Source organism: Rhodnius prolixus, unplaced genomic scaffold (genome assembly GCF_049639745.1).
Source record: "Rhodnius prolixus isolate KJV_2025 unplaced genomic scaffold, Rpr scaffold_1, whole genome shotgun sequence".
Lineage (NCBI taxonomy): Eukaryota > Metazoa > Arthropoda > Insecta > Hemiptera > Reduviidae > Rhodnius > Rhodnius prolixus.
The window spans coordinates 65309296-65327268 of record NW_027411581.1 but is presented as its reverse complement, the minus strand read 5'-3'; the positions used below and the strand labels follow the sequence as shown (position 1 = coordinate 65327268).

Genomic DNA, 17973 nt, shown 5'->3' with positions numbered 1-17973 from the left:
AGTGCAACGTCCCAATTATTCATGGCCAAAACTTTTATATTTACGGCATACTGAAAACAAGATAATTGTAGTGAGAAACAGCTTTTTATTTTAATAAATATATTTTTTACGAATATAAAATAACACTTTCATTCTTTTCTATTTGCGAAATTGAATAAAAAAAAAAATCAAAAACATGCAAATTGTTACGACTGAAATTGTAAGGTTATTAAACATTTCTCAATATATCTATTTGTTTATACCAAGATTTGTTCGATATTACATATAATATAATCGATATTTCAAAATATAAAATTTTGATTGCATTTAAAATTACAAATGTAGCAATACGACTAGAAAGAAAATTAAACAACAAAAAAAAGTCTTAAAATGAACTCTGATTTGAAAATATCCTTAACTGAAGAAAAATAATAATTTATTAAAATCTAAATGTTTACTGGACCTTCATGCACGTATTAATCAACTTCTGAGCAATATGCAAATGTAAAGACTCATTAAGCTTAATATAAAATTATTAAAAAACATAATTTTCCTTTAGAAAAAAGGTGTGAATTTGTTAACTGGCATAAATAGGCGTTGCAAAGGCCGTTGTCATTAGGCTTATGATAGGACAAGCTCCCATTACCGTCAGGCATGGAAGAGCCGTATCAAGAGTTATACGAGGAGCTGGAGGCCGACCCAATTCTGGGCCTGCCTTCGGACTTTATGACTCTCAAATATAACTTCAACAAGCCGTTCAAAGTCTGTATTGGGGACCGGGAGGCTTGGAAAAGTGGACCCCCAGTTGTGGGAGATTCGCTGTGGTACACAGATGGCTCCAAGATGGAGGAGGGTGTAGGAGCGGGAGTGTACGGGGGCGAAACCGAAATGTAGGTTTTCGGTTGGCCTAGGAAAACTAGCTACAGTTTTTCAGGCTGAGCTAGCTGCAATTAGGTTCTGTGCCACCGAAATTAAAGGGCGAGGAATTATTAACACTAAGGTCGTAATTTTCTCGGATAGTCAGGCTGCTCTACGGGCAATTAGTTCCTACCAGGTCAACTCAAGGCTGGTTTGGGACTGTCTGGGTGCCCTGAAGGAAATTAGTGACCTGAATAAGGTCTTTCTAGTTGGGGTACCTGGTCATTCAGGACACAAGGGGAACGAAGTGGCAGATTTATTTGCCCGGTAAGGCTCTGCGGGACACTTCGTTGGCCCGGAGCCCTGCTTTGGGATTTCGAAATGTGTTAAGTCTGCGGCCATCAATGTATGGGTGCAGAGTAGGGCTCAGGAGTGGTGGCTTGCCACCACTGGGCTGAGACAGGCGAAGGAGTTCATCAGAGGCTATTCGCCAAGGCTGACCGCAGAATTAATCCGTCAATGCCGTGGGGCTATAAGGATAATTGTAGGCTTATTAACGGGCCACTGCAGGCTCAGAAAACACATGTATCGCATGGGCCTGGCAGAAGATAGCCTTTGTAGGTTCTGTCAGGAAGAGGAGGAAACGGCACTGCACGTGTTGTGTCAGTGTGAGGGGCTCGTATGGCTAAGGATGTTACTTCTCGGGGAGGAAAAACCAAGGCCTGAGAGCTTTACCCAGAAGCCGCTCTCCAGAATTAAGAGTCTGATTAAACGGACGGGTCTGGAGGGTGAGCTCTAAAGCCGGGGGGCCACAATAGATCCATAGGGGTCGCGGTGGCGCAGGCCTTGAGGCCACCCTAATTTAATCTAATCTAATCTAACTGGCATAAATAGCCTTTTCTATCAATTTTTACAAACCATTGAAATTGTTTCGACCTTACGGTTCTAGGTTTTAACATTTTTCTTTTTTAGCAAAAACATGTAATATTTCTTTTCATTTCTTAGTTTGTTCTTAATATGAGATTTATTAAACTTAATTGTGTGAATGTTAGGATCGCAGTGTTGCCTGCAAGTAGAGAACAATGTCTGAAGACCAGCGTGCACTGAAAAAAAGCTCAGGGTGCCAATAACCTCAGATGTTGGACGCGCTTAAAATTAAAATAAATAAATAAATAAATATAAAGGTGTTCTCTAGGCGTTTGTGAAAATAAATAAAGAAAAATATTAATAATTCTGGCTTTGAATTTATCCCTGATTAATGAATATTTAAAGTAGAAAAAATGAGATTTGAAAACATAAAAACAAATTTTAAAACATTATTAGCTGTACAATGTAAAGATTCAAAAGTAAAAATGGTTTTTACAAGAAAAATATGATATGAAGTAAAACCAATTAAAGTTCATTAAATTAAAATCATAAAGATTATTGCATTAATCATCATTAACATTAAACCTTATTATTTTAGTTAAAACACAACAATAAATAAATTAAATGAAAATCGATTATATATGGCGTGTGCGTGACAAAGAAGTCTATCGATCAATCACCTCTCATTCATTGCCATAAAGTATTATTTTAAAAATTAGCTGCAATTAATTTCAAGGTGAGCGACAAATAAATTATTGCTGGAGCGTATAATTTTAATAAATAATTACACCTCAAATATTTTTCATTAATTTTAAGAAGTAACTCTTCTATTTCTATTAGTCTTCTTTTTATTTATTGGCAATAATTTGTCTTCAAAACTAAAAAACATAAATTTTTATTTTAATTTTCGTTTTAGTTATTAAATCATTAATAGAGTCATCAGCTTCTTTCACTTGGAAATGATATCCTTATTCATGCTAGATGGCTAAAGTAATACCTAAATTACGCTCATGGCAGGACAAAGGATTCGCAATGTTGAGATCTGAGGTTCGAGCTTAGCTGACTGTCCTCACATTGGCTCCTTCTAGAGCTTCTTACTTGTTCATAAAATTTATTTTCAATACGCTCAGAGTGGTCCATTTAAAGGGGGATTTTGTCTGGAGGACAGCCTTTACTATTCATAAAATCGTATTTTAAGATTGTTGAAAATTTGTTTCTGTTACATTCGTTATTCCAAGCAAATCTTTTGTACGTAAACATTCAAAACAGAACTAGATTCCATTTGAACAGATTGGCCTATATTTATAATTCTGATTGAGACAGTAAAAACTAGAACTAGTTCTGTACTAGATTTCAAAATATCTGTTCAATTTAAACTGTATATTGGTAAATTTCATAGACAAATTTTTCCATTAAAGCCATTGCGAAAGTTTTAATCTCCAACAATTAATACTTCAACTAATTGTTTTTGTTTTGTTTTAAGATTACATAAATTTAACATTTCCAAAACGTTTAAATGGTCTGCATTGTGACCTTTAAGAAAAAAAGTGAAGCGAAATGTCACGATATTCTTAGGATTTTATTTTTCGATAAAATTAATTTTCAAATTAGTTTCCACAGCAAAACAATAATATTAATAATTGTTATTAAAGTCCCTTTTTTATTTATTTATCTAATAGAAAAAGTTTTATTATCAAAATCATGAAATGGTATTAAATTCCTGAAGAAGACAAGATTATATTCAAAACCCCAAAAATCGATTAGATTGGAAATACGGTGAATATTACCTTAAGCTTAAAAAGTATAAAGCTTATGTAGGCTTGCTACCATGATAATTTCCAAATAAGCTGTAAACTTCTTGGATGACTGAGTGTGGTTTTCTAAAGGAAGAGATGATCAAATCTTTTTATTAGCCAACTTCGAGTACAGCTACTGCTCTTACATTCTCAACATCTGCAGTCTCTTACAGTTCGCTATCCAGTGATGGACACACGTCTGTAACGTGATAAAACTATCTACAAGAATATAGAGGATTTTAAAGGACCCCGAGCGTCAATGACTGCAGATGTTGATGTTAATTTGGTTTTATGCCTTCTTTTAAGGCAGGTAGGCTCAGAAAACCTCTGTACAAGATGCTAGTGGGCTTATCATCAACAGAGATCATCAGACTATGATAGGAAGAGAAGAAATGTCCCTTAAACCCTTTCAGATTCCTAAGTTTTGCAACATAAGGGGTTCTGACAAGTGGAAACCAGAAAAGACAAAACGCAAAAAAACGAATAGTGAATAAACGTAGAGCTTGTAATATTACAATAAGCCCCGTTTTTTCAAGTAAGAGTAATTAGGAGCCTCTATTGCAGACCGTTGTCAGAAAGCGGTGGAAATGGCCTTCCAGTTTGCCGGCAATGAAGACGGCGTCAGACAGCGGTACGCGTTCTCTGGCATGTTGTGACCAGAACAGATCTTGTCGCAAAAAAAAACGATCAGTAGGTAGAACCCTAGACCTCCTAAAAAGGGACAGCTACATCTTCTAGACTTATCCGGGGTATGGTACAAAAAGCCTTGGAGTACAACTTACGAATCTCATTTATAGTTTAAAGTAGCTTAAAATAAAATTTAGGGCTGAAATTTGCTCAATTTTTAAGGAAAAACGTCTGTTTTGTGTACTGACTTTTACTTAGACTTTTTTAAAACTGTCTTCTAAGCTTTACAATCAAGTTTTATTTTCTGTTCAACTTTAATTTTCTAATGTTAAACTTCTTTTTTATAGATTCGCTGTACCATTATGAAATTATCTTATATTAAAAAAAAAATTATCATCTGGCAATAAAGGATAAAAAAAGAATCACACATTAAAAATTTATCCCAAAATTCACCATCTTCAGAGGAGATGTTTTATTCAATTATTAGTAAGATGAATTTAAATGATGCTGATGAGAGGAAAACTAAAGATGAAGTTTGAGAGATGATGAGAAACGAAATGTAACAAGAGACTAAATAATTATTCTGCTAGTAGAACCTGAGGATCATCTTCTAGAAAGAGAAAAGGTACTTGCTTGATTCTGTAACTGATAAGATCTATTGCAGCAGCCGGCTCATCTTTATTTAAAAAATTAAGTGTCTTTTGAAATGAAAGTTGTTATAGACTGATATAAATTTTTGAACATTCATTTAATTTCAATAATAATTGATGATCCTCTGGTAAATAAAGAAGGTTACTTACTCTGGTCCAATCTTGGCGGTAATAATTTTGGCGGTCTGATTTGAGGTAATGTTGTGTGCAACAATGATATAAATACGACGACACTAAGTCCAGCTAGTTTACACTCCATTTTGTTTTTGGAACAAAATAAAATAATAATAATAAAAATAACCCCGAACCTACGAACTATCCAACTATTTGATCTAAATTGAATTCGAGGAGGGCTTCTCACTAACAAGTTACAAGGGTTACTGGAGAATGTATCTGGAAGAAAACAACAAATGTGGAGGGGCAGATTTCATTGGGAGGGGTTTACTCGTATTAAGAGATTGAGAAGGCAGTATTTCACTTTCTAAAAACCTGTCTGATCTGATGTTACGTGCATAAACATGGGTAATCTGTTCATTTCCAGGACAAAAGGTGCTGGAAACTTTAATGAACAAAAAAATTAAATAAATAAAAGGAAGGTAGCTTGACATAATTTGGTTCAGCCGTCCTTGCTGGAGTCTGCTTTACAATTTTTTTTTTTTTTTTTTTTTGGAAAATATAACTGGAGAAGCTCATTTTTGTATTATTTTTTAATCTTCCAGAGAGTTGCCCTAAAGCACAGGACCTAGTCCAGGAGTGCACCCTAATCCTACCTAGCACATTCAGTCTTCATATTGATAACTCCAAATTCCTCTACTAGCCACAAATTAATACAGAACCTAAGTCCTGGAAACTTACTTACTTTTCAAAACATTACTTTGACCGAATATAGAGCAGAATTATGGTGCTCCTTCAAAACGTCCAGCATTCAAACTATCCTATTCTTTATGGGTCCAAAGTCCTTTGCCGAATTGTAAACGGGTCCTTACCATGATGTCTCCCAATCGTACCCAACGTCCTGACCTTGAGGCCGCCTATATCAATGAAGTAATCCACAACCGACTCCCCACACATTTCCACCCCATTCATGCCGGGTCCTCCCGGTAGTGGCGCTGAGTTAGCAAGGTAATAAAACATGAATTATACACCCTGTATACATACATTTGCTTGATGTATGTAATGCACATTACCAAATAACGAAAAAACAAAAATTATAATAGAGTCTCGAAGAGGAAGTTTTGATTTGGTTAACAACAAATTTATTACAGTTTCGTTTTTTAAGTAGATTTTGACGGCATTACAGTATCTTTATCCTTGACTTTTAGCTGTAAACTTCTAAGAATACTATAAGAAGGTGGTTTGTTAATGGGAATGTAAAGTACAAAGTACACAATATTTATCAAACAATGCCGGAACTACGTCTACAGAATTACTAAATAACATATGTTAAGTGACAGCCATATTGTTTCATAAAAAAAATATCCTCATTTGCCGCTTTAAGTACGAAATACAGGTTATGAAGGTAACGTCTTAGCAGGTGACAATTAAAAATTCAATCAGAGTGATATATTCAACGAACCGTAATTGTTTTACTACTAAATATTGCACGTTTCCCTATGGAAATGCTTCCGTTATGTTTTACTTCACTTTTTGTTCAAGTTTTAACAAGTGAAAAAAATATATTAGAGACAAATAGGACATCTGTAAAAGACAAAAGGTAATACTAGAAATAAGGTAGATGATGTAAGGCTTACATATGAAATTTTTGACTACAGTAAATATATAATTTACAAAAGTAAAGATGTAATCCTTTTTCATTATCGTATTTAGAATTATTTTTTGAAATATAATTCTTTAGAAACTCATAGAAAATCATAATTTCAGTTTACGAATCCACAAATTTTAATAAGTATTTTTGTTATTCATTATTCATTTTTAAAATTTCATTCCCTGGAATAGTTAAGAAAATGATTTAATAATGCAATAACTTTAATACCATTCCTGCAGTACAGATAAATTCTACTCAATAGATTTTGTTTATATTTTACCTGTATACGGAGACAATTATTGTCTATAATTGTATAAAATTTCGTAAAAATCTGTCGAGTGGGAAACGAGATATTTAGAGTTAAATTTTGAATTTGTTTGAAACAGTTAAACTTTTACCTTAAAATATCTCGTTAACTACTCCAGAGATTTTGTTTATATTTTACCTGTATACGGAGACAAGTATTGTCTATAATTGTTTAAAATTTCGTAAAAATCTGTCGAGTGGGAAACGAGATATTTAGTGTTAAATTTTTGTTTTGTTTGAAACAGTTAAATCTTAAACTACAAATATCTCGTAAACTACTCGATAGATTTTGTTTATATTTTACCTGTATACGAAGACAGCTATTGTCTATAATTCTACATAATGTATAAATCTGTCGAGTGGGAAACGAGATATTTAGAGATAAATCTTTAACTTCAAATATCTCGTAAACTGCTCGATAGATTTTGTTTACATTTTACCTGTATACGGAGACAAATATTGTCTATAATTGTATAAAATGTCGTAACAATCTGTCGAGTGGGAAACGAGTTATTTAGAGTTAAATTTTGGTTTCGTTTGAAACAGTTAAATCTTAAACTACAAATATCTCGTAAACTACTCGATAGATTTTGTTTATATTTTACCTGTATACGAAGACAACTATTGTCTATAATTGTATAAAATGTCGTATAAATCTGTCGAGTAGGAAACGAGATATTTAGAGATAAATCTTTAACATCAAATATCTCGTAAACTGCTCGATAGATTTTGTTTATATTTTACCTGTATACGGAGACAATTATTGTCTATAATTGTTTAAAATTTCGTAAAAATCTGTCGAATGGGAAACGAGATATTTAGTGTTAAATTTTTGTTTTGTTTGAAACAGTTAAATCTTAAACTACAAATATCTCGTAAACTACTCGATAGATTTTGTTTATATTTTACCTGTATACGAAGACAGCTATTGTCTATAATTCTACATAATGTATAAATCTGTCGAGTGGGAAACGAGATATTTAGAGATAAATCTTTAACTTCAAATATCTCGTAAACTACTCGATAGATTTTGTGTATATTTTACCTGTATACGGAGACAACTATTGTCTATAATTGTATAAAATGTCGTAAAAATCTGTCGAGTGGGAAACGAGTTATTTAGAGTTAAATTTTGGTTTCGTTTGAAACAGTTAAATCTTAAACTACAAATATCTCGTAAACTACTCGATAGATTTTGTTTATATTTTACCTGTATACGAAGACAACTATTGTCTATAATTGTATAAAATGTCGTATAAATCTGTCGAGTAGGAAACGAGATATTTAGAGATAAATCTTTAACATCAAATATCTCGTAAACTGCTCGATAGATTTTGTTTATATTTTACCTGTATACGGAGACAATTATTGTCTATAATTGTTTAAAATTTCGTAAAAATCTGTCGAATGGGAAACGAGATATTTAGTGTTAAATTTTTGTTTTGTTTGAAACAGTTAAATCTTAAACTACAAATATCTCGTAAACTACTCGATAGATTTTGTTTATATTTTACCTGTATACGAAGACAGCTATTGTCTATAATTCTACATAATGTATAAATCTGTCGAGTGGGAAACGAGATATTTAGAGATAAATCTTTAACTTCAAATATCTCGTAAACTACTCGATAGATTTTGTGTATATTTTACCTGTATACGGAGACAACTATTGTCTATAATTGTATAAAATGTCGTAAAAATCTGTCGAGTGGGAAACGAGTTATTTAGAGTTAAATTTTGGTTTTGTTTGAAACTGTAAAATCTTAAACTTCAAATATCTCGTAAATTGCTCGATAGATTTTGTTTATATTTTACCTGTATACGGAGACGAGTATTGTCTATAATTGTATAATATTTCGTAAAAATCTGTCGAGTGGGAAACGAGATATTTAGAGTTAAATTTTGGTTTTGTTTGAAACAGTTAAATCTTTAACTTCAAATATCTCGTTAATTACTCGATAGATTTTGTTTATATTTTACCTGTATACGGAGACAAGTATTGTCTATAATTGTATAATATTTCGTAAAAATCTGTCGAGTGGGAAACGAGATATTTAGAGTTAAATTTTGGTCTTGTTTGAAACAGTTAAATCATTAACTTCAAATATCTCGTTAACTACTCGATAGATTTTGTTTATATTTTACCTGTATACGGAGACAATTATTGTCTATAATTGTGTAAAATTTCGTAAAAATCTGTCGAGTGGGAAAAGAGATATTTAGAGTTAAATTTTGGTTTTGTTTAAAACAGTTAAATCTTTAACTTCAAATATCTCGTTAATTACTCGATAGATTTTGTTTATATTTTACCTGTATACGGAGACAAGTATTGTCTATAATTGTATAATATTTCGTAAAAATCTGTCGAGTGGGAAACGAGATATTTAGAGTTAAATTTTGGTCTTGTTTGAAACAGTTAAATCATTAACTTCAAATATCTAGTTAACTACTCGATAGATTTTGTTTATATTTTACCTGTATACGGAGACAATTATTGTCTATAATTGTGTAAAATTTCGTAAAAATCTGTCGAGTGGGAAAAGAGATATTTAGAGATAAATCTTTAACTTCAAATATCTCGTAAACTACTCAATAGATTTTGTTTATATTTTACCTGTATACGGAGACAAGTATTGTCTATAATTGTTTAAAATGTCGTAAAAATCTGTCGAGTGGGAAACGAGTTATTTAGAGTTAAATTTTGGTTTCGTTTGAAACTGTGAAATCTTTAACTTCAAATATCTCGTAAATTGCTCGATAGATTTTGTTTATATTTTACCTGTATACGGAGACAACTATTGTCTATAATTGTTTAAAATTTCGTAAAAATCTGTCGAGTGGGAAACGAGATATTTAGAGATACATCTTTAACTTCAAATATCTCGTAAACTGCTCGATAGATTTTGTTTACATTTTACCTGTATACGGAGACAACTATTGTCTATAATTGTATAAAATGTCGTAACAATCTGTCGAGTGGGAAACGAGTTATTTAGAGATAAATTTTGGTTTCGTTTGAAACAGTTAAACCTTAAACTACAAATATCTCGTAAACTACTCGATAGATTTTGTTTATTTTTTACCTGTATACGAAGACAACTATTGTCTATAAATGGATAAAATGTCGTATAAATCTGTCGAGTAGGAAACGAGATATTTAGAGATAAATCTTTAACTTCAAATATCTCGTAAACTGCTCAATAGATTTTGTTTATATTTTACCTGCATACGGAGACAATTATTGTCTATAATTGTTTAAAATTTCGTAAAAATCTGTCGAGTGGGAAACGAGATATTTAGTGTTAAATTTTGGTTTTGTTTGAAACAGTTAAATCTTAAACTACAAATATCTCGTAAACTACTCGATAGATTTTGTTTATATTTTACCTGTATACGAAGACAGCTATTGTCTATAATTCTACATAATGTATAAATCTGTCGAGTGGGAAACGAGATATTTAGAGATAAATCTTTAACTTCAAATATCTCGTAAACTACTCGATAGATTTTGTGTATATTTTACCTGTATACGGAGACAACTATTGTCTATAATTGTATAAAATGTCGTAAAAATCTGTCGAGTGGGAAACGAGTTATTTAGAGTTAAATTTTGGTTTTGTTTGAAACTGTAAAATCTTAAACTTCAAATATCTCGTAAATTGCTCGATAGATTTTGTTTATATTTTACCTGTATACGGAGACGAGTATTGTCTATAATTGTATAATATTTCGTAAAAATCTGTCGAGTGGGAAACGAGATATTTAGAGTTAAATTTTGGTTTTGTTTGAAACAGTTAAATCTTTAACTTCAAATATCTCGTTAATTACTCGATAGATTTTGTTTATATTTTACCTGTATACGGAGACAAGTATTGTCTATAATTGTATAATATTTCGTAAAAATCTGTCGAGTGGGAAACGAGATATTTAGAGTTAAATTTTGGTCTTGTTTGAAACAGTTAAATCATTAACTTCAAATATCTCGTTAACTACTCGATAGATTTTGTTTATATTTTACCTGTATACGGAGACAATTATTGTCTATAATTGTGTAAAATTTCGTAAAAATCTTTCGAGTGGGAAAAGAGATATTTAGAGTTAAATTTTGGTTTTGTTTGAAACAGTTAAATCTTTAACTTCAAATATCTCGTTAATTACTCGATAGATTTTGTTTATATTTTACCTGTATACGGAGACAAGTATTGTCTATAATTGTATAATATTTCGTAAAAATCTGTCGAGTGGGAAACGAGATATTTAGAGTTAAATTTTGGTCTTGTTTGAAACAGTTAAATCATTAACTTCAAATATCTCGTTAACTACTCGATAGATTTTGTTTATATTTTACCTGTATACGGAGACAATTATTGTCTATAATTGTGTAAAATTTCGTAAAAATCTGTCGAGTGGGAAAAGAGATATTTAGAGATAAATCTTTAACTTCAAATATCTCGTAAACTACTCAATAGATTTTGTTTATATTTTACCTGTATACGGAGACAAGTATTGTCTATAATTGTTTAAAATGTCGTAAAAATCTGTCGAGTGGGAAACGAGTTATTTAGAGTTAAATTTTGGTTTCGTTTGAAACTGTGAAATCTTTAACTTCAAATATCTCGTAAATTGCTCGATAGATTTTGTTTATATTTTACCTGTATACGGAGACAACTATTGTCTATAATTGTTTAAAATTTCGTAAAAATCTGTCGAGTGGGAAACGAGATATTTAGAGATACATCTTTAACTTCAAATATCTCGTAAACTGCTCGATAGATTTTGTTTACATTTTACCTGTATACGGAGACAACTATTGTCTATAATTGTATAAAATGTCGTAACAATCTGTCGAGTGGGAAACGAGTTATTTAGAGATAAATTTTGGTTTCGTTTGAAACAGTTAAACCTTAAACTACAAATATCTCGTAAACTACTCGATAGATTTTGTTTATTTTTTACCTGTATACGAAGACAACTATTGTCTATAAATGGATAAAATGTCGTATAAATCTGTCGAGTAGGAAACGAGATATTTAGAGATAAATCTTTAACTTCAAATATCTCGTAAACTGCTCAATAGATTTTGTTTATATTTTACCTGCATACGGAGACAATTATTGTCTATAATTGTTTAAAATTTCGTAAAAATCTGTCGAGTGGGAAACGAGATATTTAGTGTTAAATTTTGGTTTTGTTTGAAACAGTTAAATCTTAAACTGCAAATATCTCGTAAACTACTCGATAGATTTTGTTTATATTTTACCTGTATACGGAGACGAGTATTGTCTATAATTGTATAATATTTCGTAAAAATCTGTCGAGTGAGAAACGAGATATTTAGAGTTAAATTTTGGTTTTGTTTGAAACAGTTAAATCTTTAACTTCAAATATCTCGTTAATTACTCGATAGATTTTGTTTATATTTTACCTGTATACGGAGATAACTATTGTCTATAATTGTTTAAAATTTCGTAAAAATCTGTCGAGTGGGAAACGAGATATTTAGAGATAAATCTTTAACTTCAAATATCTCGTAATCTACTAGATAGATTTTGTTTATATTTTACCTGTATACGGAGGCAAGTATTGTCTATAATTGTATAATATTTCGTAAAAATCTGTCGATTGGGAAACGAGATATTTAGAGTTAAATTTTGGTTTCGTTTGAAACTGTAAAATATTAAACATCAAATATCTCGTAAACTACTCGATAGATTTTGTTTATATTTTACCTGTATACGAAGACAGCTATTGTCTATAATTGTATAAAATGTCGTAAAAATCTGTCGAGTGGGAAACGAGATATTTAGAGATAAATCTTTAACTTCAAATATCTCGTAATCTACTAGATAGATTTTGTTTATATTTTACCTGTATACGGAGGCAAGTATTGTCTATAATTGTATAATATTTCGTAAAAATCTGTCAAGTGAGAAACGAGATATTTAGGGTTAAATTTTGGTTTTGTTTGAAACAGTTAAATCTTTAACTTCAAATATCTCGTAAACTACTCGATAGATTTTGTTTATATTTTACCTGTATACGGAGACAATTATTGTTTATAATTGTGTAAAATTTCGTAAAAATCTGTCGAGTGGGAAACGAGATATTTAGAGATAAATCTTTAACTTCAAATATCTCGTAATCTACTAGATAGATTTTGTTTATATTTTACCGGTATACGGAGGCAAGTATTGTCTATAAATGTATAATATTTCGTAAAAATCTGTCGAGTGAGAAACGAGATATTTAGAGGTAAATTTTGGTTTTGTTTAAAACAGTTAAATCTTTAACTTCAAATATCTCGTTAACTACTCGATAGATTTTGTTTATATTTTACCTGTATACGGAGACAATTATTGTTTATAATTGTGTAAAATTTCGTAAAAATCTGTCGAGTGGGAAACGAGATATTTAGAGATAAATCTTTAACTTCAAATATCTCGTAAACTGCTCAATAGATTTTGTTTATATTTTACCTGCATACGGAGACAATTATTGTCTATAATTGTTTAAAATTTCGTAAAAATCTGTCGAGTGGGAAACGAGATATTTAGAGATAAATCTTTAACTTCAAATATCTCGTAATCTACTAGATAGATTTTGTTTATATTTTACCTGTATACGGAGGCAAGTATTGTCTATAATTGTATAATATTTCGTAAAAATCTGTCGAGTGAGAAACGAGATATTTAGGGTTAAATTTTGGTTTTGTTTGAAACAGTTAAATCTTTAACTTCAAATATCTCGTAAACTACTCGATAGATTTTGTTTATATTTTACCTGTATACGGAGACAATTATTGTTTATAGTTGTGTAAAATTTCGTAAAAATCTGTCGAGTGGGAAACGAGATATTTAGAGATAAATCTTTAACTTCAAATATCTCGTAATCTACTAGATAGATTTTGTTTATATTTTACCGGTATACGGAGGCAGGTATTGTCTATAAATGTATAATATTTCGTAAAAGTCTGTCGAGTGAGAAACGAGATATTTAGAGGTAAATTTTGGTTTTGTTTAAAACAGTTAAATCTTTAACTTCAAATATCTCGTTAACTACTCGATAGATTTTGTTTATATTTTACCTGTATACGGAGACAACTATTGTCTATACTTGTATAAAATGTCGTAAAAATCTGTCGAGTGGGAAACGAGATATTTAGAGATAAATCTTTAACTTCAAATATCTCGTAATCTACTAGATAGATTTTGTTTATATTTTACCGGTATACGGAGGCAGGTATTGTCTATAAATGTATAATATTTCGTAAAAATCTGTCGAGTGGGAAACGAGTTATTTAGAGTTAAATTTTGGTTTCGTTTGAAACAGTGGAATCTTTAACTTCAAATATCTCGAAAACTACTCGATAGATTTTGTTTATATTTTACCTGTATACGGAGACGAGTATTGTCTATAATTGAATAATATTTCGTAAAAAATCTGTCGAGTGGGAAACGAGATATTTAGAGTTAAATTTTGGTTTTGTTTGAAACAGTTAAATCTTTAACTTCAAATATCTCGTTAGTTACTCGATAGATTTTGTTTATTTTTTACCTGTATACGAAGACAACTATTGTCTATAAATGTACATAATGTCGTATAAATCTGTCGAGTGGGAAACGAGATATTTAGAGATAAATCTTTAACTTCAAATATCTCGCAAACTACTCGATAGATTTTGTTTATATTTTACCTGTATACGGAGACAACTATTGTCTATAATTGTATAAAATGTCGTAAAAATCTGTCGAGTGGGAAACGAGTTATTTAGAGTTAAATATTGGTTTCGTTTGAAACAGTGGAATCTTTAACTTCAAATATCTCGTAAACTACTCGATAGATTTTGTTTATATTTTACCTGTATACGGAGACGAGTATTGTCTATAATTGTATAATATTTCGTAAAAACCTGTCGAGTGGGAAACGAGATATTTAGAGTTAAATTTTGGTTTTGCTTGAAACAGTTAAATCTTTAACTTCAAATATCTCGTTAATTACTTGATAGATTTTGTTTATATTTTACCTGTATACGGAGACAAGTATTGTCTATAATTGTATAATATTTCGTAAAAATCTGTCGATTGGGAAACGAGATATTTAGAGTTAAATTTTGGTTTCGTTTGAAACTGTAAAATCTTAAACTTCAAATATCTCGTAAATTACTCGATAGATTTTGTTTATATTTTACCTGTATACGGAGATGACTATTGTCTATAATTGTTTAAAATTCCGTAAAAATCTGTCGAGTGGGAAACGAGATATTTAGAGATAAATCTTTAACTTCAAATATCTCGTAATCTACTAGATAGATTTTGTTTATATTTTACCTGTATACGGAGGCAAGAATTGTCTATAATTGTATAATATTTCGTAAAAATCTGTCAAGTGAGAAACGAGATATTTAGAGTTAAATTTTGGTTTTGTTTGAAACAGTTAAATCTTTAACTTCAAATATCTCGTAAACTACTCGATAGATTTTGTTTATATTTTACCTGTATACGGAGACAATTATTGTTTATAATTGTGTAAAATTACGTAAAAATCTGTCGAGTGGGAAACGAGATATTTAGAGATAAATCTTTAACTTCAAATATCTCGTAATCTACTAGATAGATTTTGTTTATATTTTACCTGTTTACGGAGGCAAGTATTGTCTATAATTGTATAATATTTCCTAAAAATCTGTCGAGTGAGAAACGAGATATTTAGAGTTAAATTTTGGTTTTGTTTGAATCAGTTAAATCTTTAACTTCAAATATCTCGTTAACTACTCGATAGATTTGTTTATATTTTACCTGTATACGGAGACAATTATTGTTTATAATTGTGTAAAATTTCGTAAAAATCTGTCGAGTGGGAAACGAGATATTTAGAGATAAATCTTTAACTTCAAATATCTCGTAATCTACTAGATAGATTTTGTTTATATTTTACCTGTAAACGGAGGCAAGTATTGTCTATAATTGTATAATATTTCGTAAAAATCTGTCGAGTGAGAAACGAGATATTTAGAGTTAAATTTTGGTTTTGTTTGAAACAGTTAAATCTTTAACTTCAAATATCTCGTTAACTACTCGATAGATTTTGTTTATATTTTACCTGTATACGGAGACAACTATTGTCTATAATTGTATAAAATGTCGTAAAAATCTGTCGAGTGGGAAACGAGATATTTAGAGATAAATCTTTAACTTCAAATATCTCGTAATCTCCTAGATAGATTTTGTTTATATTTTACCTGTATACGGAGGCTAGTATTGTCTATAATTGTATAATATTTCGTAAAAATCTGTCGAGTGAGAAACGAGATATTTAGAGTTAAATTTTGGTTTTGTTTGAAACAGTTAAATCTTTAACTTCAAATATCTCGTTAACTACTCGATAGATTTTGTTTATATTTTACCTGTATACGGAGACAATTATTGTTTATAATTGTGTAAAATTTCGTAAAAATCTGTCGAGTGGGAAACGAGATATTTAGAGATAAATTTTTAACTTCAAATATCTCGTAAACTACTCGATAGATTTTGTTTATATTTTACCTGTATACGGAGACAACTATTGTCTATAATTGTATAAAATGTCGTAAAAATCTGTCGCGTGGGAAACGAGTTATTTAGAGTTAAATTTTGGTTTCGTTTGAAACAGTGGAATCTTTAACTTCAAATATCTCGTAAACTACTCGATAGATTTTGTTTATATTTTACCTGTATACGGAGACGAGTATTGTCTATAATTGTATAATATTTCGTAAAAATCTGTCGAGTGAGAAACGAGATATTTAGAGTTAAATTTTGGTTTTGTTTGAAACAGTTAAATCTTAAACTACAAATATCTCGTAAACTACTCAATAGATTTTGTTTATATTTTACCTGTATACGAAGACAGCTATTGTCTATAATTGTATAAAATGTCGTAAAAATCTGTCGAGTGGGAAACGAGTTATTTAGAGTTAAATTTTGGTTTCGTTTGAAACAGTGGAATCATTAACTTCAAATATCTCGTAAACTACTCGATAGATTTTGTTTATATTTTACCTGTATACGGAGACGAGTATTGTCTATAATTGTATAATATTTCGTAAAAATCTGTCGAGTGGGAAACGAGATATTTAGAGTTAAATTTTGGTTTTGTTTGAAACAGTTAAATCTTTAACTTCAAATATCTCGTTAATTACTCTATAGATTTTGTTTATATTCAACCTGTATACGGAGATAACTATTGTCTATAATTGTTTAAAATTTCGTAAAAATCTGTCGAGTGGGAAACGAGATATTTAGAGATAAATTTTTAACTTCCAATATCTCGTAATCTACTAGATAGATTTTGTTTATATTTTACCTGTATACGGAGGCAAGTATTGTCTATAATTGTATAATATTTCGTAAAAATCTGTCCAGTGAGAAACGAGATATTTAGAGTTAAATTTTGGTTTTTTTTGAAACAGTTAAATCTTTAACTTCAAATATCTCGTTAACTACTCGATAGATTTTGTTTATATTTTACCTGTATACGGAGACAATTATTGTTTATAATTGTGTAAAATTTCGTAAAAATCTGTCTTGTAGGAAACGAGATATTTAGAGTTAAATTTTGGTTTCGTTTGAAACAGTGAAATCATTAACTTCATACGAGTATATCTCGTAAACTGCTCGATAGATTTTGTTTATATTTTACCTGTATACGGAGACAACTATTGTCTATAATTGTTTACAATTTCGTAAAAATCTGTCGAGTGGAAAACGAGATATTTAGAGTTAAATTTTGGTTTTGTTTGAAACAGTTGAATCTTCAACATCAAATATCTCGTAAACTACTCGATAGATTTTGTTTATATTTTACCTGTATACGGAGACAACTATTGTCTATAATTGTGTAAAATTTCGTAAAAATCTGTCTTGTAGGAAACGAGATATTTAGAGTTAAATTTTGGTTTCGTTTGAAACAGTGAAATCATTAACTTCATACGAGTATATCTCGTAAACTGCTCGATAGATTTTGTTTATATTTTACCTGTATACGAAGAGAACTATTGTCTATAATCGTATAAAATTTCGTAAAATTCTGTCGAGTGGGAAACGAGTTATTTAGAGTTAAATTTTGGTTTCGTTTGAAACAGTTAAAT

General features: G+C 30.2%; 1 protein-coding gene and 1 long non-coding RNA gene across 7 annotated transcripts in view; one reads left to right on the top strand and one right to left on the bottom strand.

Moving 5' to 3' along the window:
• Positions 1 to 4743, top strand: part of LOC141446155 (uncharacterized) — a 33865-nt gene extending 29122 nt beyond the window's left edge. For 2 of the 4 annotated variants that reach the window (XR_012453552.1, XR_012453547.1), the window contains 2 exons: positions 2303 to 2440; positions 4475 to 4743. This is a non-coding gene — a long non-coding RNA (uncharacterized lncRNA). Of the gene's footprint in view, positions 1 to 1889; positions 2107 to 2302; positions 2441 to 4474 lie in introns of those variants that run through there. The other 2 variants (XR_012453549.1, XR_012453550.1) reach the window with 2 other exon arrangements.
• The window catches only part of LOC141446148 (C-type lectin mosGCTL-7-like), an 82998-nt gene extending 77821 nt beyond the window's left edge, over positions 1 to 5177 (bottom strand). For all 3 annotated transcript variants that reach the window (XM_074112609.1, XM_074112610.1, XM_074112611.1), the window contains exon 1: positions 4928 to 5177. In XM_074112609.1, the coding sequence (XP_073968710.1) occupies positions 4928 to 5036 (109 nt within the window). In that variant the 5' untranslated portion in view covers positions 5037 to 5177. The remainder of the gene's footprint in view (positions 1 to 4927) is intronic.
• Positions 5178 to 17973: the final 12796 nt, after the last annotated feature.